This window comes from Malania oleifera, chromosome 3, assembly GCF_029873635.1.
Source record: "Malania oleifera isolate guangnan ecotype guangnan chromosome 3, ASM2987363v1, whole genome shotgun sequence".
In the NCBI taxonomy this organism is placed as follows: Eukaryota; Viridiplantae; Streptophyta; class Magnoliopsida; order Santalales; family Ximeniaceae; genus Malania; species Malania oleifera.
Window position 1 is genome coordinate 11,151,409 of NC_080419.1, and position 24,802 is coordinate 11,176,210.

At 35.3% G+C, this 24,802-nt stretch overlaps 1 protein-coding gene across 12 annotated transcripts; it reads right to left on the reverse strand.

Annotated features, from left to right (window-relative positions):
- Positions 1-789: 789 nt before the first annotated feature.
- LOC131151014 (uncharacterized) lies at positions 790-22,489 on the reverse strand. 12 transcript variants are annotated; one of them, XR_009135663.1, is made up of 8 exons: positions 22,323-22,489; positions 21,851-21,921; positions 20,178-20,598; positions 2,676-3,247; positions 2,490-2,553; positions 1,353-1,993; positions 1,210-1,266; positions 790-1,100 (listed from the first exon to the last, which is right to left on the reverse strand). XR_009135663.1 is itself a non-coding variant. In XM_058102168.1 (6 exons), the coding sequence occupies exons 3-6, from the start codon at positions 20,539-20,541 to the stop codon at positions 1,557-1,559; spliced, it is 1,437 nt and encodes a 478-aa protein (XP_057958151.1). In that variant the 5' UTR covers positions 20,542-20,598; positions 21,827-21,921; positions 22,323-22,489; the 3' UTR covers positions 790-1,556. The 12 variants fall into 12 exon arrangements, 2 of the variants coding, with proteins under 2 accessions (XP_057958151.1, XP_057958153.1); XR_009135664.1 differs by having other exon boundaries at positions 1,210-1,269; XR_009135671.1 differs by having other exon boundaries at positions 2,676-3,263; positions 20,178-20,344; positions 21,827-21,921.
- Between the last annotated feature and the right edge of the window lie 2,313 nt (positions 22,490-24,802).

Consider the following 24,802-nt stretch of genomic DNA (forward strand, 5'->3'; position numbering starts at 1 on the left):
TAGGGGCCATTTGATATCACTATTAAAAATTAAAGAACTGAAAACCAAAAAAGAAAATTAAAAACCAAAAACAAATTGTTTGGTTAACATTTACAAAACTAATAAAAATTAAAAACTTTATTATAAAAATGCTAATTTTCATCTTTAAACCAAAATATCATTAAAATAAGACTAAAATTATAAAATTTCAAATAATACACATTAAAAAAATTACTATAATAAAAATAAAATTTATTATAATTATTTTACTTAATTGTTCTACTATCAAAATTTACTTTTATAATAAAAACTTCATTGGATATGTTAATTGAAAAATAATAAAAGTATTTTCTAATTGACTTTACAATTATTTTTTAAAATTTATGTATATTTTTCTTTTAATTATATTTAAATTTATATGATCATTTAATTTTGATTTTAATTTAAAAGTATATAAAATGAATAATTTAATTCAAAAAAAATTATTTCTAGATATTAAATTTTTTTACAAGAAGTTATCAAAATAATTGAAAACTATAAAATCTAGTTTTCATTTTTTTGGCAAACAACTAAAAATCTACAACAAAAACAAAAAAAAAAATTTACTAAAAAAAAAACAAGCACATTTATATAATATGTTTTTCACTGGGAAGAAACAGAAACAAAAAATAGAAAATAACAATAATACCAAACAATCACTTCATAATGAAATGAAATGGAATGGAACGGAAAGGAAAGGAATGATAATAAAAAAAATACACATAAAAATCACAAAAAAAATTTTAAGTACCAAAATGGGCACAAAATTCATGTGAGGAGAACTCATAATAAATTTAAAATTAGTAAAATGAAAATATTTCGTTTGTTGCACTGGTGAACTGTTCTGAATGATCTGATAAGAGTTTGCTGCTCAAAATTTTCATCATAAAAGCCCAAATACACAATGCTCCCATGCCATGGCACTTGGGAGGCCTGTGAAAGACATTATGCATACAATCCAATCTCTATGCTCTGAGAGACAGTTTCATTACCTTGAATTGCTTTTAAATCTTTACATGAATTCGCAGGGTATGCTCTAGACCTTGGCCATGGCATGACAAACTATTCACGGTACAGATTTTCTGCAGGAAAAAAAAAGGTTCCCATGATCATAATTCAAAGAGTCCACATGGAACCAGGCCACATTTGAATAAAAGTTTCAACTGGATTATGGAATAGAGTGGGTAGTACCAATTGCAAGCTCCTCGAGTATTATCAGCAGTCAGGTTTTCCAGCTTTCCGAGCAGACTACTAGTAAGTAAATGTTTCAAATGCAGTTATTAGATACTGCAGAATCACTAGTATCAATAGGGAACTTGCACCTTAAAACATACCTGGAACTGCAAGGAGGCAACACCCACGGCTCAAAGTCGCCACAAAACCAGTTCAAACAATTCCTCAATGGATTTCCATGCCCAAGATATCTTATATTAGCTAACACAGGCTGAAAATGTTTGCTGTTGATGAAATTAGGGAACAAAGGAAACAAATTGATACAAACATTTGATACAGATTGCCGCAAAGTACAGAGGCTAGTGTCAATCTTTAATGTCTAAACCAAAGTGTCTCTTTAGAATGCCCTTGGAAGTCATTCCGAATCCCTTGGCCACTTCTTTCATCACCCTGAGGTTTGTGACCTCCTGTTTTATCTGGTCCTGTCTGTTCAAAACAGCATCGAGTAAGGCATCTGGTTTGCCAGATGTGCACCTCAAAAGCTCAGACTTCTCCTTTCCAAGCTGTTCGTACAGATTAAGAAGGTAGTTCTTTTGAGCATTTAGCCTCTCTTCTGCAATTATATATTCAGACTCCTGTGATCTTTTCAACTCCTGAAGAACCTGATCTATCTCATCTTCAAGCTTAAGACCTTCATTTTTATGATCGGGAACAGACAAGATTTGCTGTGAGCTCGTTCTAAAATCTGAAGGGCTTTGCTGGCTTGTAACTTTCAGAGCATCATTTTTATGATGGCAAACCTCTATTAAACAAAAGGAAAAAAAAAAAAAAAAAGAATTATCTGACACTTCACATAAGCATGCCAGAGAGATCTGCTCTTGAAAATATAATCTTTGAAAAAGAATCAATGCATCCATATGCATCCTGAGCCTTTACATCCACCCAAATCCTTGTTTTTGAGTTCTAGAAAGCTAATATGATTGTAATGTACATTTACATATTTAGTTAAAAAAATACAACCTTAAAGGAAAACTAGAAAATCAAGGGGCATATAGAAACCAAATGAAAAAAAAGTCATGCCATTATGATTCCTCTCAGATTTGGAAGCATAACTTCGTCTTTTAATTCAAGTTGACATCACTTTTCCATAATAAAGGGAAAACACCAAAAATTGGAGGGTCACTTTTTAAATCCTCAAATATGATTCAATTTTATACTAGCACATGAAATTTCCTCAACAGGCATCACCAGAGAAGCAATGATTTCAAGGAACAAAACAGGATAGAGAGAAAATCCACCTGGTGTAGCAGCCAAAATTCCGTCTTCCTTCCAAATTTCTCTGGGGTCAGCCCCACTTTTAAGCTGATGTTAAATATGAGATCGTCATGCTGCTGGTTTAGAAACCCTCAAAAAGCAGCAAGGATAAATTTTTGCAAGAGGAAACTATCATTTTGTACAACTAAACTACAAAGGATCAGCATTACCTGAGCTGAGGCCAACTCAATACAATCGAGCAACTGTTTTGCACTAGGATTTTGTGAGCCACGCAAAATGCAAATACCAACATTTAGAATCTTTACAATTTCATCCCGTGAATCAAGAGATTTACAGGTCTCCAAGAGCCCTGCAACATGTGAAACCAGTTGTGTTCTTGAATCACAACGCCGGCAGTAATACTCAGCATCCAACCCAATGCTTCCTCCTACTGTACCAGCCATGTAAGATCTTAGAGCACAGTTCATATGAGCAACATGCGCACAAATACAGCCTTCATCAACCTTTGCTTCACATTTAATGAAACTGTAGCCTCCATAGGCTGAACTAACAGTCTTGCAACAAAGAATACAACAACAATCTCGGCAGAAATTAGACTCACTGCAGCAAATATTGCAATTCATGGCAACTAAAAGTGAGCTCCTTTCTTCTTCTACAAGGCTGCTGCAATTTTTGTTTCCAGCCTTACAACCCACAGTTCCTTCCTGGGAATCAGATCCAGAATGTCCTGCCAGCTCTTCAGGGGGCAGCATAGGCAGGAAAATATGCCTGTCATCATTACCTATGGTACAGGAACACTGTTGAGCAAGATTTAAAAAAAAAAAAAAAAAGTGGCAGCGACAAAACTGTTGTTTGGGTATAGAGTTAAAATTCTTATAACACTAAACAAGAGCATTTGGTAGATGCAGTCTAATCATCAGTACCAAACAATGCAACTTCAAACACTTCGTAGGTGAAAAAAAAAAGGCATTAGGAAAGTTATCTTGACATCTATTGACAGAATGCTGGATGGATCAAGCATAAAAAGAGCAAACAAAACCGCAATAGCAGAAAAAAGTCCAAGTCAAACATCTAGAAGTATAAAATTTGAAAGCAGAACCTACAAAACGTGCTGGTTTATTAACAATGCAAAAAGAAGAAATCAATACCTTAGAACTCCACATCTAAGATTTTGTAACAAAAAATGAGGTGAGGTATCCATTCAGAGGCTGAGGTTGTTATTTTATTAAAAAAGTTTGGCCTTACTTTGGTGCAAGTGAACAAGCTCAAGATCTAATAAAATCCAATGTCATGAACTCAATCAAAAACTAGTTGCAAATCAGTGAAGTGGCCCTTTAATTCATATGTTGGACTTGTATTTCTTTTTCCTTCCAATATGTACCACACTCCAAAACCATCATCCTTGGTGGCAACGCTCTAAGTTACTGCATTGCATCAACAATGCTCCAACAGGGCCACCAATCAGTAATATTAGTTTGGCCCATGGGTAGCATTCTCCTGTTGTCCTGTGGCAGGTTTCACTCGAGACAGCTGCACTCCAACACACCAGTGACACCATCTAACAATGCTAAACAAACAACACAGCCTTAAGTTCCATTGGATTGGTTGGCTATGGGAACACTTTTCTGTCACTTTGCAAGATCTAAAACATCTCAAATTTTTTCTAGGTCAATCCCTCCTTTAACATCAGCTAAATCACTCTTTCTCAATGGCATGTCATGTCCTCCATGTTGCCAGTGCCAAAACTATCTTATTAGTTAACTGCATTTTATCAACTTTGTCTTTTAGAGTTTTCCACTTTAACCAACCTACTTCAACCTGTTCTAAAACTTCTTCTCTGCTTACATAATTGATAACAGAATATATTACTGCAAAAATTTTCCTGGCCCATTAGTTTGTATACTGGACTTGTATTTCTTTACTTTTCTAATATGGGGCATTTGGGTTAGTAGAAATAAGCACAAACATGTACATGTCCGTTTGTGTGCATGCATGTGTGAGAAAGGAAGAGGAAGAGGAAACAATTCCATTTGCAGCCTTTCTTCTTCATCTAGAAGATTTAAGTTTGCAGTACAGTGGAGGCAGGCCATTGCACTAGAGTCTAGACCAAGCTAATCATCCTCATTTATCTTAATTGTTCATTTGCCTTCATTCTTGACTGCATCTTTTGCACATGTTTCAAATACACAATTATTAAACCATCACTCAAAAATATTATAATCTAAGAGAAGAAACTAGACTGTGATGAAGACAATAAATTTGAAGTATTTATCACGTTTGGTCCGTGGAATGGAATGGAATGGGGTAGGGATGGAAGGGAATGGAAAATTGAATGAAAAATATGCAAAAATCAAGTGATAAATTCAATTTCATTTCATTCCTACATACTAAACATATAGTAAAGATGTAAAAAACTCATAAATATTAGAGTCCTCACTTAAACATCTGAATTATTGAAAATAAACAATTAGACCAATAACAAAATCCTAAAATTTGCTAGGACTGAATGTAAAAGGAGTTAAATGTTAACTAGAATACAGAAAATCAAATAAACACTTAAAACTGAAAGAACTAAGTAAGCCATAATTGGCACCATACCGTTTGGCCTAGTTCAAGAGTGTCAAAAGAGTTCTTGGGGACCTAAAGCAGGCGGTGATTGATGATTCCATGTTATGGTTTCCTCCTCATTTAAGCTGTTTGATTTATACACAAGCATGTCAAACTATTGTGCATCTTAAGAAAAAGTAGAAGCAATCTAAGCTAAAGACAGGAATCGAGAGTCCTAAAATTCTCTTGAAATCCATCAAAATTTTTCTTCCCACCATCTCAAAATTGAAAAAGAAACCAATTTCCATCTTACAAAATTTCTACTGAAATTTTTGCAAATCATCTGAAATTTATTGAAATCTAGAAAATTATCAAGATTTTGGCAATGGAACAAATTTTCCTTGAATTGAAATGAAAGATGCAAAAACCAAGCAGAATTTTGTCTTCATAAATATATTTTAAAATAAAGATTATTACAGGAAGGATACCCTGTTCCTGGTGAAATATTTGCTTGGTTGGAGAGGCGTTTTGAGGAGAAAGAGATTTATGTAGACAGTGTTTAGTATGGCTAAGGAGAAAGCTCCTCTGCCAGATGGATTTAATTTAGAATTTTTCTAGAATTTCTGGGATGTGATTAACGTTGATTTGGTGATGGTGTTTGTGACCTCTGTCCTAGTAGTTTAATTATGAGTCTAAATAAGATTATTGCTAAGGTTTTGGCCCATAGGTTTAAGGAACTGATGGAGAATAACTTATATAGTTGGTTGTTAGATCTTAAAAATGCTGTTCTTGTGGCTAATGAAGTTGTTGAGGATTTAGGAGGAGGAAGAAAAGAGCTTAATTTTCAAGCTGGATTTTGACAATGTAAAATGAGGTCGGTTGGCTTTTTTAAGAGACTGGATAAGGGGTTGTCTCTTTTCTGCCTCCATTTTTATTATTATTGATGGAGAACCTACATCTTAGTTTTCAGCATCTATGGACAGAAGGCAAGGGGATCCCTTATCTCCCTTTCTGTTTATTTGGTTGTTGATGTGTTGAGTTAGATGATTGAGTGGGTCATTTAGAGGTTTTGTTCATGGTATAGCTGTGCATAGGGAATGGAGTGAATATCTCTAATTTTTCTATTAAAAAAAAATCTCTAATTTGCAGTTAGCAGATGATACTCTTTTATATTTATATTTATATTTTTTGAAGATAGGTTATCTTTTTTGTAATCATCTTCACTATTTTACATTTTTTTAGTCTTTTGGCTAAATATTAATTGAGGAAAATGTGGTATAGCTACTTTGACCTGGAGTCCAGAGACAACTTTTAGGTACGCCATCCTTGTGAGGTGCTAGATCTTATAGTAGCCTTTGACTAATTTAAAGCAAATCTTTCTTTGATTCCGCTGTATTTTATCCCTATTTAAGATACCAGTGAGGGCTTCTAGCAGTCTTGAGAAGATCAAGAGAGACATTCTTTGGTCTACGGTGGGCAAGATCATTTTGTGAGTTGGAATGGCTCCTTGTAGGTCTAAGGTTGGGGGGCTTGGGTCTTGGTAATTTGGTGTCTAAAACAATTACTTTGCTGAGTAATTGGCTATGGCATGTCCCACTGAAACCAATTTCCTTTTGCATAGGTTATTTACAGTAAATTTGGTTTGCAAGAAAATAGGTGCGATGCTAATAATGCAGTTGGGGTTTCTCATGAAAAGTCATGGAAGTTCATTTCATGGGCAAATCATTTGCTCTTTCCTTTACAAAGTGGGTGATGGTTGTAGGGTCATTTTTGGATGGACATTTGGCTTGGAGAAGCCTGTTTTTTTATTGGTTTGCCGTCAATTTTTTGGATTACTTTGCATGCTGAGGCAGATATTCTACTTTTTTCGTTACTGACAGTTGTTCCTCATGACTTTCAGTTTAGTAGGAATCTAAAGTAGCAATCCTCAGTCCTCACTCTCAAGTTTGTCAGGTGCCCATCAGTTTGCTCATTCTGGGTATGTTAGGAATTGGTTTCTGGATACTTTTAGGGTTTTTCCTGTAAATTCACCTTGCCAGAGCTCCTCATTCTTTTCCTCTTGCTAATCTATTGAAGAAAGCTAAAACTCCTTCAAAGGTAAAGGCATTTGTGTGGCAGTCATTCTTAACAGATTTAACACCAACAATGTGTTGTAGATTAAAAAGACAACTATGACCTTTTCTCCTAATGATTACATTATGTGTAATGCTAGCAGTGAGGATCATGCTCATTTATTTCTTCATTGCTTGGTTGCTTGGTTTATATGGAATAAATTTTTCAGTTTGGTTGGAGAGTGTTGGGCTTGCCTGTTCTTTGAAGGCTTTTATGACAATATGCAGGGCTTTTGGGAGGCAAAGAAATGCAAACATTTTTAGGCGAAATAAAATTTTTGATAGTATATGGGTGCTGTGGTGGGGGAGGACTGTTGGATCATTAGAGAATATGGTTTGGCTCTTGATTTGATTTGGTACAGGATTTTTTTTATTTTTGGATTCCATGTGGGTTTTTTCTAGATGGTGTTTTGGTAGCATGGATTTTTCAGATATCAGGTGTTATTGGTTAGCTTTATTAGCTTTTTTTTTTTTTTTTTACTCTTTAGAGTTCTTTTTGTTTTCACTTTTTTCCGATGTTTTTTTTAGGATGTCTCATCCTCTGTATTTTTTCTGTCTTAATTAGTTTCTTTTTCTATACCAAGAATAATAATAATAACAATAATAATAAAGCTTTCATACTTTTGAAATTTCATGAAAAACTGAACTTGATATTTAGCAACAATATTTGAATTGACCTTTTAAGTTTAAATTAGTTGTGTTTGCATAATAATTAATATTTAACTGATTTATAAATTTCACTTATATTAATTGAATATATTTCATATGCTTATTGTGCTGTAGTTATTGTACCTTCTGGACTGAAAACTTGTCATCAATGTCTGTTTTTTACAATATTTTAGTTGTAAACAATGTTACATAGAATGCAGAACAGTCAGGTTCAAGAAACAGGAACAGGATCATCGCACAACACTTGCTCTAAAATGTGGAATGCTTGTACTTAAATAGATATAATATATGTGTGTGTTGTTGAAAAATATATAATGGCATTTGTATATTTCGGAGAGGAGATTCAGGTGTTTCTAAATCTAGAAGAGATGTGTGAAAGATTAATGATGATTGAAATAGAATTATAATGCAACAATTCTCCACTTTCAACTAATGAAAAAATGTTATGTGAAAAATATTGAATTCAATTTTGGATCATCAGATTTGGCATTCCGGAACAAAAATGTACCACATTTTGGAATCTTTATATCAATTTGGGGTTCAGAAGGTTGCTAGCATTTTCTAGTGGCTATAGTTCCATTTATTTTATTATTATATCTATCAGCAATTTCTGAAGAACCATAAAAATCCCATGCTTTATTACTAATTTCCATCATTTTCTAAAATTGAAATCAAAATTAAGATGGTCATTCAAATTTTCATCAAAATTTTCATGTTTTCGAAGCCTCAAAATTATTGTCAAAATTGAAAACCTAAAACCTTGTGTGCATGCACACACGAATAATAAAAGGAAAAAATCAGGTTATTACCCACAGATATGTTCCCTTGGACATAAAACAAAAATAGAAATAGAACTTTTAAGAGAGGCCCTGATTATTTGCAAGGATAGAATGCATCTTGGACTACCTTGAGTCCATATCTTAGTGATGAGTGTGACTAGTTGAACTCTTCTCCCTAGCCATGAAAGCCTAGAAATATAAAAGGGGGATGAATGTAGCAGAAGTTGAGAAAAACAGAGACAATTAGGATGTCACTATGAAGGAAGACTATACAAAAGAAAAGAAGAATAATGAGTAGTGTCAATATATAATGTAGGACTTGAAGAGGAAAATAATGTGTGCATGTTCACAATATTTCAGCAATCACCATGGCTATTCTTCGTTATGAATCAACTGATGTGGCAGCTGCAGCAGCAGGTAAAAAGAGCTAAGCGAAATGGCTAGGTTAAAGATGCACAGGATGAGCAGTATAGATGGCAACTTAGATGGAAAACATGAAAGATAAATGTTTAGCTTGTGGATAGTGGAAGAAACTGACAGAGACATTAAAGGAGGAAAGAAATCATAAAGTTGCTTTCTTCACAAACCCCAAAATCCAATTTGCAGTGCCAACTTTTGATGCCATAATGTTATCATTTTTGTTTTAAAGAAGTAGCTTTTGTGTTCTATGTTTGAGTTACCAATTCATTTTTGCAACATTTAATGAATGTTAGCTATTTTTTCCATGCTTAAATCAGTAGCCAGATCTTGCTTTCATTCAAATTATTTTCCGTTCCATTTGTGAAATAAGAAGTCCTTTCGAATTCCTTTCCCTAAAAAACAAAACATAAAGAAAAGAAAGAAAAGGCATAAAGAAACCTTAAGAGGAGGAGAAACACTATTCTCACAAAAGCTTGGCAAAAATGAAGTTGATTGAGCAAAGGACGCAATTAGGGGCAAACCTCGCAAGCGAGCACAAAATCAAAAAACACAAAAGGGAATACAAGAGATTTAACATGGTTGGGCCCTTTCACTTGGTCTAGGGGCTCCATAGGAGCTTAACACATGTGATAAAAAGACAGCGCACAAAAAATGCAGTTAATGATGCCCTACAACATAGGCAAAAGCAATTTGCCCCTCCCTCCAGCTCTTGTGGCAAGGATTCTTCTTTTTATAAACTCCAAGCCTTGTTCCTCAAAGATACTATACTACTCTTGCAAACAGTAGGAAACCTTATCTTATTGCCCAAGCCAGCCCTCATCTAAATTTTGGTTTGGTTGTTTTAGGAAAGCTACCAAAATCAGATATGATGCAATATAGGAAATCAAATCCCCAACAAATATGTCCAAAGAAGACTTTCCAAGAACAAAATCAAACATGATATGAAAGTGACTCTTCTAATCAGTCAACCAGCGCCACTATACCAGTTTTCTCATCTTACCCAAAAATAACCTTGCACTTGATTTTGATCTGTCAATCAATATCTCAAAGATTGGTAGTCCAATCCTCCTAGAAACTCAACCTTCAGTGCTGCAGCGGCTTGCCACCACACATTGATATGTCTTACAGTCTTCAATTCTTCACAGGTCTCCTGAGTAGATTAGTCTTTAAACTCCCACAAAAATTTGAGTCACATTGATGATTGAACAATAAAATAGCAAATTTGAGAGACATCTAAACAATACAACAGTACTTAACTTAGGGTCTATTTTGGTATCATTATTGCTTTCTATTTTCTGTTTTCATTTTTGTATAATGAAGAAAAGGATTCTAAAAACACATTTGTTTACACTGCCAATTTTTTCTTTGTAGTCATAATAGTTTAATATCCAGAATTAACTTTTGTGAATTATATACAATTTTAATAAAAATCAAAATAAAATGACCATATTAATTTAAAATATAATTAAAATAAAAGTATCCACAAAATTTTTAAATTTTTTAAAAAATAATAAGACATTTAAAAAATATTTCTACTATTTCTCAACTACCATGTACAACAATATTGTTCTCATAAAGTGAATTATAAAATATAATAATTATGTAAAATAATTATAATAATTTTTATTTTTATTTTAACATTTTTACTTTTTGTTATTTTTTGCATTTTTATTATTTTTACAATTTTTAATTGTTACTTGATTCAAGGACTAAAATGAACATTTGTTCACTCAATTTTTTAAATTTGTTTTAATTTTAGAAATATTAACCAAAAAGGTTGTGTTAAAGCTTGATAATTGATATACATTGTTGGCCCACAAACTAACTTAATCTTTTAGGTAAAGTGGTAATCTAACATAGTATCAAAACTAGTTACCAGTGGATCTTGGGTTCTAGTCTTGTCGCCCATGTTTATTATGTAGTGTTTTAAAAAATTATTTTAGTCCTTATAATGGTTGTTATCTATCGTGTGTTTATCTCTCCATGTGTTGTTAGGCAACACGTGCAGGTGACTGTTCAAGCTTGATATTTATTGTTGGGCCACAACCTAACAGCTTAAACTTTTAGGTAAAGTGGTAATCTAATAGGTTGCTAATAAATAAAAAATAAAAAAATTTGTTTAGTTTTTAGTTTCTATTTATAGATTTTAGTTTTCATTTCTAGTTTCGTTTTCATAATTTTTGAGTATGACACCAAATGGCCATTTAGTCATCATATGTTGAAAAAAAAAAAAACATGAAGGGTTGAATTACATTGTAAGTTATAACTAATAATGGAAATGTTCTCAATGTAATACATACAATTTTGGACCATCAAGATATATTGTTATGCATCACTTGTGGTTAATAGAGGCTTTGAGAATAATATTAATTAAGTTAATTAATTGTTCACAAGTTAAGTGAGAGAAGACTTTTAATTCAATCAAATTGAAAGGAGTTCCAATTGAGTCTATAAATGCAGAGGGCCGAGGATGGGTGTGCACTAGATTGGTTAAGTTGGTTGAGCTCAAAAGAGTGTTGATGACATTATAAGGACAAACCTTTCCAAAAGTTTTCATAGTTCAAGAGTAATGATGACCATGGTTTTAAATTGCGGTCGCGGGTAACGTTGTGTAACGGTTGCGGGTAACATCGTGTAATGGTTGCAGGTGTTGCGGGAGATGGGAGACGTTAGTGTTACGTAACAGGAAGTGGGCGTAATGGTCATGAATTTTTTTCAAGCACGCACAACCATGCCAAAATTGAAAAATAAGCATGAAATCCATTAATACATGATTTTTAATAAATTTTGACTGCTTTTATTCAACTTGCAAATGCTTGTTAATAGGCAATATAACTTTTATATTAATTTTAGTGCGTTGTTTACAAAAAAAGTCATATTTGTTTATATTTTGCACTACTTTAATGGGTGAAAAAAATGTAGAAATGTAGTTAAAATGAAGAATCAATTAGTTAGAGACATAAAATTACAAAAAATGAGTCAATACTCAATATACACATACATGAATTTGAAAAATGATTGGTATGAATAGTTGAATATATGAATACAATATTACAAATTTACAACATAGCACGTCACCACCAAAAAGAATGACGTGGAGGGTCTTCATAATCTGCATCCCTATTTTTTCTTATATTATGACTCTTATTTTATTAATAGTCTTTCTAATTTTAAATATTTATGACATAAAAATAAAATATAATCTTTGGTTAAAAACAATAAGTAGTATTTATTTAAAATCTTTAAATAATTAAATTTTAAAATATTAGATATTTCATCTATTAATAAAATAAGTCACATAAAATAAGAAAAATTATTAATTATTTATATATAATATATTTATTTTAAGACCATTAAATTTATTCCTCAAATTTTAGCAATTAAAAATTTAGAATTTTAGGTATTTATTCAGCCTAATTTAATTATTAAACTGCCTAAGTCTCAAATCATAAACCTAATATAATATATAAATAACTAATTAAAATAACTAAAGCTAAACCTAATATAATATATAAACAATATAATATATAAATAAATACTAGTTTAAGAGTTTCAATAAACAAGAAACAAAAGAGAGAAAAAAAATAGAAAGGAACCTAAAGATTCAAGAATCAAAAAGAGAGACAGAGAGTGCGCTGGAGGAGGAGTCTCGAAGAGTCCACTCCAAGACATTGGAACTCTCAAAGACCAAAAGGGAGATGGGGCTGGCGGCAACAGACAAAGCTGCTGCAGGGCTGGTGGCGACTCGTGGAGCTGCTGCATGGCTGGCCTACGATTTCTAAACAAGCTAGGTTAGGGCTTCGAGCCTTCGACTGCTCGAGGGGGGGGGGGGAGAATCTAAGCCTTCAACAGTTCGACTGCTCGATGGGGGTAAATCTTAGCCTTCGAACTCGAAGAAATTGGAGAAATGGAGGAGGGATAGTGTTGGCCGACTACAAACAAAGGGTTCCTTCTTATTCTTCAACTTCAAACAACAAATCAAAGGTACAGTTTCTTTAATTTAGTCTTTGGAATGGTAGATCTGCCAAGGAGGAGTGGTTGGGAGAGAAGGAGAGTAGGGAATCATGAGAAAGTTGGGTGGATTTGAAGAAGAAAAGCTTAATTGAAGTGTTGGCTGCGTAACAGTCTGTAACGCACTGTAACAATGCGTAACGGATCGTAACGGCTGTTATGGTGGGGAATTTTTCTCCCCCACAATATCAATCTATAACGGTTTTGATGTCTCAATTTTTGTTACATAACAGTCGTTACGCTACGTAACGTAGCATAACAGCCGTTATTTAAAACCATGATGATGAGTAGCATTAGGACTACATTCTACAAGTGGAAAGACTAGGGAATTTCCAATCACAATAAGCGTACATCAAGGATCTACTTTGAACCCTTATCTTTGTGCTTTAGTGATGGATGAACTTATTAGGAGTATTCAAAATGGGTTTCCACGGTGTATGTTGTTTGCAGATGATATTGTCTTGATTGATGAAACTAAGGATGGAGTAGAATCTAAGTTAGAATTATGGAGAACTAGGATAAGTAGAAATAAGACAAAATATATGAAATGTAATTTCAGTCATAATAGAAGGAAAATCGGAGACAAATTTAAACTTGATGATGAAAAATGAATAGCACTAGTAGATTTCAATACCTTGGATCTATTATGCAAGTTGAAGGAGAAATTGAAGAAGATGTAATGCATAGAGTTAAGGCAGGTTGGGTAAAATGGAAAAATGCTTCTAGTGTGATGTGTGATCGTAGAATGTTCTTAAAATTAAAAGAGGAGTTCTAGGACGGTTGTAAGACCAACAATGTTATATGGATCAGAATGTTGGGCGACTAAGAAACAACATATCCAAAAAGTAAAAGTTACTGAGATGAGAATGCTAAGATGAATAAGTGGTATAACATTAAAAAATAAATTAAGGAATGAACATGTTGTAAAAAATGATAGGATATAGGATGCAAAGCGGAATAAAAACACAACAAGCAAATCAATCACAACCAGTAACAATAAATAACAAGCACAACAACAAAATTTATTTGGTTCGGCAAAGCCTACATCCACGGAAGCAATGGCACAAGAATTTCACTAAGAAAATATCAAAGTACACAATACACTTCACAAATGATCGCTCACACTGTCAATATACGCCCAGAATGACATATATAACAATTTCTCGAAGATTTCCCTCCAATTACCCAACCACCCCCAACGTTCAAATTCAAAATTCAAAAAACTACTCGCAGCCCAGAAACACTCATCAATGAGAACAGGGATTCGTCGACAAGACAAAGAAGGACACTCGTCAACTAGTCTGGCCACTCGTTGACGATCCTTTAAATCTACTCTCGGTATCTCAGAAACTCTAAGTTTTCCTTACTCTCAGGATCTACTCATCAACAAGGACAAAGCACTCGTCGACGAGTCCCTGTTGCTACTTTGCACCAAGAACACATCCATATGTTTTTCTTTCCATTTTTTATAAACCCATGAAGTAAAAGAGTCATACCATAAACAATAATCTCCACCTTGGCAATTATACACCCCTTAGGAGAATCCGAAAAATATATTTGACTGCTTCACTTTGAACTCGAAACGCTCGGTTGGGTATGTCTCCCTTCTATTACTTGAAAGAATGGAATAAGTCCAAGCAATGCTTGAACTTTTCAAAAGTAACCGATTTCGTCAACATATCCGCTGCATTTTCAGAAGTGTGAACCTTCTCCAATACAAGTTCACCTGAAGTAATCAACTCTCGAATCTTGTGGAACCTCACATCAATATGTTTAGTTCTAGCATGGTATACCTGATTCTTTGCCAAGTAAATGGCACTCCAACTATCACAATGCAGCACCACTCCATCTTGCTGTAATCCCAACTTTTTGACCAAACTAGTAAGCCATAAAGCTTCCTTTGCAGCTTCGGCAACTGCCATATATTCCGCCTCAGTCGTGGACAATGCTACTAGAGATTGAATCATGGATCTCCAACATATAGGTCCTCCTACAAGGGTAAAGACACAACCCTTTGTAGACCTTTTGTCATCCATATCTTCGGCATACTCAGCATTTACATACCCCATAACTGAAGGACAACCCTGGTGCTTGCCAAACATGATGTCATATCCAGATGTATGCCGTAAGTATCTAAATATCCATTTGACGGCTTCCCAATGTTGTCTTCCTGGATTAGAGAGAAACTTACTCACCATGTTCACAGCGTGTGCCAAGTCTAGCCTCGTACACACTATGACATACATTAAACTCCCCACAACACTAACATAGGAGACCTTTAACATGTCCCAGATATCCTCATCCGTACTTGGGCAATCTGCAGTAGACAACTTAAAATGACTCGTTAGAGGTCTACTCACCAGTTTTGCATCAATCATGCTAAACCTCTCTAACACATTCTGTACATAACCGCCCTGAGATATAACCATAACCTCCTTGAAGTTCTCTCCCGCCGAATCTCCATCCCAAGAATTTTCTTAGTTGAACCAAGATCCTTCATGTCAAATTCCTTATGTAACAGTTCCTTTAACTGTTTCACCTCAGTTAAATCTTTTGCAACTATCAACATGTCATCGACGTACAATAACAAGAAAATAAGAGAACCATCCTCAAACTTGTTCACATATACATAGCAGTCATACTCACACCTTTCGTAGTCAATTTTGATCATGTAGGAATAAAATCTTTTATACCATTGCCTTGGAGACTGTTTCAACCCGTAGAGAGATTTCTTCAACTTACAAACTAAGTTTTCTTTCCCCGGTTCACTGAATCCCTCCGGCTGCACCATATAAATTTGTTCCTCTAAGCCACCGTGAAGAAACGCCGTCTTCACATCCATTTGTTCCAAATGAAGATCATAATGGGCTACCAACCCCAACACAATCCTAATAGAAGTATGTCGGACCACAGGTGAAAAGATCTCATCATAATCTATTCCCTTCTTTTGTGAGTATCCTTTGCCACCAACTTTACCTTGAATTTCTCTCCTTCCTTTTCCGAAATTACCTCCTTCTTCCTATATACCCATTTGCAACCTATCTGTCTCTTCCTATCTAGAAGCTCCACTAAATCCCAAGTTTGATTTTTATGTAGTGATTTCATCTTTTCAATCATTACACTCATCCACCTACCTTTCTCATGGCCTTGCACAGCTCTTGAAATGTAGTTGGATCATTGCAACTGGTAAGAAAAACATAAGACACTAACTCTTCAAACCCATACCTTGGCAAAGGTTTGATAGTGTGTCTAGATCTCCGTATAGGAAAATTGTCAACTTGTTGGTTTCCCAAACTAGAGCTCCCTACAACCATAGAACCACGACCATTTCCGTTGCCCTGAGCTTCCAACTCCACCTGCACAACATGTTCATCACTGCCCCAGCTTTCTGGCTCCTATTTCTGTTCATCACTATCTTGAGTACGCTTCACCATAGCCTTCTCATCAAAGACTACATCCTTACTGATCACCACCTCGTTTGCCATCGGGTCCCACAACTTGTACACACCATTTTGATATCCTAAAAAAATGAAATGACAAGACTTCGTGTCAAACTTAGACCTCTCCTCACTAAACATGTGAACATAGGCTGGACACCCGAATACTTTCAATTCGAAGTAGTCTACTGCATTTCCCGTTCATACATCTTCTACCACTTTACCGTCTAGTGATGCCCTTGGTGATCAGTTTATCAGAAAACAAGTCATACTAACTGCCTCAGCTCAAAAGTTCTTCGATAGCCTCGCATTAAGCCTGAGACACCGAACTCTTTCAGCCAAAGTCCGATTCATCATTTCTGCCACACCATTTTGCTGAGGTGTCCGGCGAATGGTAAAGTGTCTCTCAATGCCCTGCTACTCATAAAACTACATAAACTGAGAATCAGTGTACTCGATCCCATTATCCGACCTCAAGCATTTGATTCTCCTCCCAGTCTAGTTTTCCACTCCATCCTTCCAAATCTTGAACCTCGCAAACGTATCAAACTTGTGCCGCATGAAGTATAACCAAACTTTCCGTGAGTAATCATCAACAAACTCACATAACACACATGTCTACTCTTTGATGCAACTCTAACCGGACCCCAAACATCGGAACCTTTCGTCTTGTATACAGCTAGTTTGAATTTTGCCCTATTTTGTTTTCCAAGAACACAAATCCTATAAAAATCAGTTATGATTTCAAACCCTTTAAAAGTTTCCTCTTGTGTAATTCTTTCATACCATGTTCCCCCATATGCCCAAGACACATATGCCACAAGATGGTCTCATTAGATTCAACATCTACGGCTGCAGCTCCACCTACAATAGTAGTTCCCTGCAATGTGTAGATATTCCCATCTAGCTTTTGTCCTTTTATCACCGTCAGATTTCTTTTCCATACTTTCATAACTCCACCTTCAGACTTGTAATTGAACCCATTACAATCTAAAGTGCCAAGAGATATCAAATTCTTCCTCAACTCCTGCATATGTCTTACATTGCTCAAGGTTCTCATAGCACCATCAAACATTTTTATCTTAACACTTCCTATGTCAATGATCTTACTAGAAACATCATTACCCATAAGAACTAAACCTAAATTCACTAACCTGTAAGTGTTGAACCACTCCTTGTTTGGAGTCATTTGGTAAGAACATGCCGAGTCAAGTATCCAAGAGTTCGTAAGGTTATCCGACCCCAATGAAACTGAAAGAACATCACCATCGCTGCAAACTGAACCTCCTTGAACCACATTCGCTAACTTCGAAATCCCCTCATGTTTTTCAGCATTTCCCTTCTTCCAATCCGGACACTCCGGTTTCACATGCCCCTTTTTACCTCATTTATAACACCGGATTTCCTTTTTTTTCTTGGATTGATTTTGGGATTTTTGACTTGACCCACTTTTGAACTTTCCTTTGTCACGCTCATTATTACCTTTCACCACAAGTCCTTCTCCTTCATCACATATTTTCAGCCTTTGATGAAAATTCAACAAGGCACTTGTTATCTCTTCTAGATCAAGAGTTTCTTTTCCCCACGTAACAGTGATGACTAGAATTTCATAGGTATGAGTCGACGGCAAGGAGTTTAATAACATCAAAGCCTTATCATCTTCATCAAACTTAACATCAACTCTCATCAAATCACTTATGATTTGATTCAAGGCATTTATATGTTGATCCAAGGTTGATCCTACAACCGTCTTAAGCCAATAGAAACGCTGCTTAAGAAAAAGTTTATTGTTAAGTGATTTGGACATGTACTGGCTTTCTAACTTTCATCATATAGCCACTGGAGAATCCTCTTCCATCATACGATAGAGCACTTCGTCGACCAAACACAAGCGTATTGTAGAAGCGACCTTTGCTTTCAAATCTCCCCATGTTGCCTCATCCATTCCTTCCGGTTGAACGTCAAGTAAAGCCTTAGCCATTCCTTGTTGCACAAGAATATCCTTAACTCTCCTCTGCTATAAATCAAAATTTTCGGTTCCATCAAATTTGACAATGTCAAATCTTGCAAAGGATGATCCTGATGTCATGACAACAATCGCTCTGAAACAAATTTGTTATAAATAATGATCGGATATAGGATGCATAGCGGAATAAAAACACAAGAAGCAAATCAATCACAACCAGTAAACAAGAAATAACAAACACAACAACAAGATTTATGCAGTTCGGCAAAGCCTACATCCACGGAAGCAATGACACAAGAATTTTATTAAGGAAATATCAAAGTACACAATACACTTCACAAATGATCACTCACACTGTCAATATACGCCCAAAATGACATATATAACAGTCCCTCTGAGGTTTCCCTCCAATTACCCAACCACTCCAACGTTCAAATTCAAAATTCAAAAAACTGCTCGCAGCCCAAAAACACTCGTCTACGAGAACAAGGGATTCATTGACGAGACAAAGAAGGACACTCATCGACTAGTCTGACCACTCGTCGATGATTCTTTAAATTTGCTCTCAGTATCTCAGAAACTCTGAGTTTTCCTTACTTTCGGGATCTACTCGTCGACGCACTCGTCGACAAGTCCCTGCTGCTGCTCTACACCAAGAACACATCCATAAGTTTTTCTTTCCTTTGTTTATAAGCCCATGAAGTATAAAAGTCATACCATAAACAACAGAACATATTCACAGCAAGTTAAGCGTAGCTCCTGTAAAAATAAGATAAGGAAGGAATGACTCAGGTGGTTTGGGCATCTGTAACGTAGGCCAAATAGTGCGCCAATGAGGAAGAGTGACTTAGTTATTGTGAGAGACAGCTGAAAGAATAAGGAAAGACCTAAAATAACTTGGAATGAGATAGTGAGTAACGATTTAATAGCCTTGAATTTGTCGAAAGAAATTAGACATGATCGCATAAATTGGCGGAAAAGAATTCCTGTAGCCGATCCCACCTAGCAAGACTTAAGGCTTGGTTTGTTGTTTGTTGTGGTTGTTGTAACTGAATCAAGTGGCTTACGACAGAACTAGTCATAGCAACAATCTCTTACTTGAGTGTGTTGGGATGATATTGTTTTGATTTAAGTCCAATGTCTCCTATCACCTAAAAACATGGCCATTTTGATAGGATCACTCAATGACCATGGCAAGAATGACAATAAAAGAGAGGAAATATGGAAAACATTTAGTAAATGATCAATTGAAATTGAGGAACATGATAATAAAACAAATTCTCTCTCTCACTTCAACCTATAACCAACACTTTGGAGGGTTATAATTTGGCCGGCTTTCTAAAAGCCGACCTCTCTAATTCAAGCACACATGCAAGTGTGGAGATCTTGCAAGTTTGGCTCAATCAAATGGAACTGAAATTCCAGCATATGGCTACAGAATTGGGTTTCATGAATAAAGATCTCTGTGAGTAAACTAATATATGGCTATGGAAAACATCTATGGGACTGCAACCACTAATGATTTAACCAAGTCCTTAAGAGTTAACATCACTAATAGTACCAAAGACAAAGGACTGTACCACTTACAAAAGGAGACAAAACATTCTCTCGTCTCATGGCAAAATATAATGTAATAACACAGATATCTAGTTGATTTCCTTTTTAGAAGTGATATCATTAATAACTCCAACATCTAAAGTTTATGCATATTGAACCCAAATAAACATACTTTTACATGTAACAAGATGAATAGTGTTCAGTCTATGCTGACCTTTTGTTGCAGAAAGCTGCTTTGAGGGAATTTTCCAGCTGAACAAGGCAAAAAATTTATCAACATCTGTACCAGGGAACTCCTTTCGGATATATTGCTCAACTGAAAGCTTGCTTGCGAAAATTTTCTTCGTCTGCTGATAAAGACGACTTGGAAGATACAAGTACCTATCCAAAAAGAACCCATTATTGGCAATTCTCTTTCCGACCTTCCAACTCCAGATATCACCAGGATCAGGCCAGCCTGCAGGAGCGTAAGGCAAGCCTTTGCCTGATGCATTGGGAGAGACTGGCCTAAGAAGAAAACCATTTTCCCTTACCCCAGCAGGGCTTTCACTACTTCCACTGGGAACATCAATCTCCATAGTTTGTTTTTTTTTTTTTTTTATCTTTTCAGCTGACAAGTAATTGAAGCTGGTGAACTGGGTCAAATGCCATCAGGAAATCATTAGCTGATACAACAATACAATAACTTACAGATATCATAAGCACACAGTAGTTGAAGACCCAAAGCCTCATTGGTCGTATTTTATAAGAGAAATTTCCTATCAAACAGGATTATTAGGCATAGCTAACTTGAATGAAGTGAGAAGAGAAATATTCACTTCTTGCAGGCACCAAATACATTATCTGTTGTTTCTAAATGTATACATGGGAAAAAGAAAAAGAATTATATTTAGAAGAATATTCAAATGATCTAATGATCTGGCTACTGAAAAAGAGGCATATGAATTTGTAACTGCTAAGCAACATTTCCTCTACAGAAATCACATAAGCACCCAAAAAAAAAAATGGTGCATTCAGTCAAAATTGATGAGCCAAAAGTTCAAGTCCTAAAAGTTCAAATGCTCTTTTAGAATATCAATGGTGTTCTTCAGTGCACTGTCCTCCAACCAGGCTTTAATTGGGACAGTTGTCCCTCTCTCAAAGAAACAATGTTGCCTCAAAGAAATAGTTCTTCCTTTGAACTCAGTGGGAATATAATTTCAATCACAGTTAGTACTACATTTCGTGGAAATTTATAGATCTGCCTAGGGATTCCTCATATTATTCAATAATAGAGCTTCCACAGACCTGTTGGTGCATAAGAGAGCAAAGAAGGGGCAAATCCCTAGGCCCTGTTTGAGACTTGGAAAAATATGAGGAAAAGGAAAGGAAAATATGAGAGAATATATGTTCCCTGTTTGATTATTCAAAAAAAATGAGAAAGAAAACAAAACATATAAATGGATAAAAATATTTGCTTGTCATCAATCTGGTAATACCTATGCACAAGGTTCCTACTTCTCTGGGGGTCTAAGGAGCACATATGTACATAATCATACCTTCATTTTTGAGAGACTATTTCCACAATTCAAACCTTTAACTTTTGAGTTTGGATGTAACAACCTTACTATTAAATCAAGGCTCAGTCTCTTGCATGTCATTGAGCCATTGACCTATTTTTCAAAATTTTTAGTCAAATTTCATTCTTAATAACAGTTGATATAGAGAAAAATTACTATGAAATTTTGACCTCTTTTCTTATTTTCTGTTCAATTTCTTTTCTCTCATAAATCCTTGATCCAAACAGAACCAATGTTAAAAATCAGACTAATCCAAGGAAAAGGCGCAAATGCTTACTCTAAAATGATGATAAAAATTTGTCACCTTTCAATGATGTTGAAAACCCACCATGGCTAGAATTGATCCTCTAAATGTGTTGCAGCAAGGATATTATGGACAACAAGGCCATTCATCACAGGCTACAAATAAATAACCCAGCATTAAAATAATTAACAATGGTGATAATCCCCATAACCCAAGAAAAGCCACAGGGTTTTCATTTTTTCCCTTTTTCTTCGGTGATGATGTTAGATTATATATTTCTTTGCTTCTTCCGGAAATTCAAATAAATTGGCAGAATTTAGAGAGAGAGAGAGAGAGAGAGAGAGAGAGAGAGAGAGAGAGAGAGAGGGAGCGAGAATTAAAGGGGGAAAATGGATCTTTTCAACAATGCCAAATGACAAAAGAAATGAAGAAGTGAAGTGGGTGCTCCTTCTTTTTCACAAATATTGCATGTTTCTCTCCTTCTTTCGAAACAAAAAATACAAAAGGATGAAGAAAGAAGCATATAAGATGGGAAGCTTGATGTTCGACGCTTTACCTGAGCCAAACTGCGCTCTTCACATCCGCAATATGCAGAGCGAGAAAGAAGGAAAGCCCTAAAGGCTCCCCAGCAACTGCGAAGAAGACTGCCCAACGCTATGCACAGGACCAGAAAGTTGAGGAGCTCAAGCTGTCCCTTGCTTCGCAAACGAAATGGGACGTAATAATAATAATAATAATAATAATAATAATAATAAAAGAAAAAAAAAAGTCAGAACTGAAAAAGAAATTTGTGTGAAACAATGAAATACTATTTTACCCCTTCTTTAACTTTTGAACTCTTGAGTCTCGTTCATCTTGCACACAATCAAAGTTTTTTCCTGATTTTGCATTATTTTAAAATAATATATTAAAAAATAGTTTATTTAGAAAAATATTTTCAGAATGACACTCACATAATTTCGCTATTTAATCCAGCGAAATTTAAACAGTAAAGGAAATGCATGTGAGCCAAATCTAAGCAAATTTCGCTTCTCCATCCAACGAGATTTGCATGGTGTTGGAGAATCCGGTGATAGTGTTTGGGCGGCAGGGATGATGCATGTGCCATGTGGTGAAGCTTTTGCTATTGGGGCTAGGGTGAACCCAACGCTGTATAAGGTGGACGAAGGAGACGAGGCCACCGTGGTGGGGGAGCTAGCAAGGATCGTCGGTGCCGGAGAAGGGAAGTCGTAGTTTCCGGCGGTGTTCATCGGAGGGAAGTTGTTCGGAGGACTAGAGAGGCTCATGGCCACTCATATTTCAGGTGAATTGGTACCCATTTTGAAAGATGCAGGGGCTCTCTGGCTGTGAACGTACTAATGTCATGGCGCTCTCTTCTGTTTTCTCCCTCTTTCTCTCTCAAGAATTTTTTCTTTTTCAGGGAGAGGAATGCAGAAACTTTATGCCCTTTTTTTAGAATTTAAATGCAGTTTTTGTTTTGTTTTGTTAGAAACATGATAAAAAGCTTGATATGGATCATCTAATTTTGCCTTTAAAATAAACTTAGCTTGTGTAGATTGGTGGCTTTGACTTTAACTGCTTGGTTTTGGAACTTCTCTCTCTCTCTCTCTCTCTCTCTCTCTCTCTGAAGAAACACCCTTTTCGTTTTTGGGTTTCATTACTAATCAAATTAATAATCTTTATACATAATCACAATTCTTGTCAAAAGCTAATTGATCAATTTGCCTTGAGATCCTTTCCTTTAGTTAGAATTTTTTTTTTTTAGAACTCTTATCTTCCTCTTCTCTGCCATATCCCAAATTTCAGTTGTACTACTTCAGTGATTTTCCCCCTGTTTTTTCCTATCATCTTATACCAAGCTTTTTATTTTTATTTTCATAAGCTTGTTATTTTTATTTTTCAATGATAGTAATGGAACACCGTCGGAAACTGCGGCCTCCCTTCTCTGGCACCGACAATCCTTGCCAGCTCCCCCACCACAACGACCTTGTCTCCTTCGTCCACCTCATACAGTGTCGGGTTCACCCCCAACCTCAACGGAAAAAGCTTCACCACATGGCACATGTAGCACCCCCGCCGCCCAAACACTATCACCAGATTCTCCAACACCATGCAAATCTCATTAGATGGAGCAACGAGATTTGCTTAGATTTGGCTCACATGCATTTTCCTTGCCGTTTAAATCTCGTTGCTTGGTCCAACGAGATTTGTTTAAATCTCATTGGCCCAAACAGCGAGATTACGTGAGCATCATTCTAGGAAATATTTTCCCAAATAGAATATTATTTAATATATTATTTTAAAATAATGATAAATCGGGAAAAAACTCCACACAATCAGGTGGAAAACCGCCAAGGGGACAACCGTCTTTTTATCTGAAGCACTAACTTTGTAATATATATATTCTCCCATTTTTCACAAAAGTGAGTTTATTTTTCCTCTTTTTTTTTTTTTTGAAAGAACGAGATTTATTATAATAACACAAAAATGAGGCTGTAAAGGGTGACATGCATTATAATTGGTTGAAACGTCTTTGGTATTTTTAAAAATTTGGGAAATTTTGTGGCATTTTTTAAAACTTAGGGGAGATCTTTGTCTTTTTTGTCAAACTTTAGGAGATGTGAGTGTTTTTTACCTAAAATTTTAAAGTGTAAAAATACACTCTATGCTTATATCAATTACCCCGTTGAAAATGAAAAAATAAATTGATTTCTTTATGATAAGTAGCATCTTCATAGTTTTTTATTTGACCACTATGGTGTTGGGTTTGTCTCCTATGTGGAGGATGGCCCGTATGTAATTTATCTACTTAGATGTCTAGATCAATGTCTGTTGAGGATATTAAGGATTCTATGTCTTAATTCTAGGAGGATATTTTGTATACACTTTCCTTTTGTCTATCCTCTAATTAATAGGACATTAATATGTAATTACTCAATGTAACCCTTAATTTATTATAAATACACAACACTCACCACTTCAAAAGTGTGGTGGTTTTTAAACCTTCTCACGGTATCAGAGCCTAAACGGTCAACC

What these genes read in the sequence shown, in the direction of transcription:
- LOC131151014 (XM_058102168.1), bottom strand. Translation starts at nt 20,541, where the DNA reads ATGGAGATTGATGTTCCCAGTGGAAGTAGTGAAAGCCCTGCTGGGGTA. An exon ending in TTGAGTTGGCCTCAGCTCAG is followed by an intron (nt 2,554 to 2,675) that starts GTAATGCTGATC and finishes ATTTAACATCAG; the next exon opens with CTTAAAAGTGGGGCTGACCC. An exon ending in AATTTTGGCTGCTACACCAG is followed by an intron (nt 1,994 to 2,489) that starts GTGGATTTTCTC and finishes TTTGTTTAATAG; the next exon opens with AGGTTTGCCATCATAAAAAT.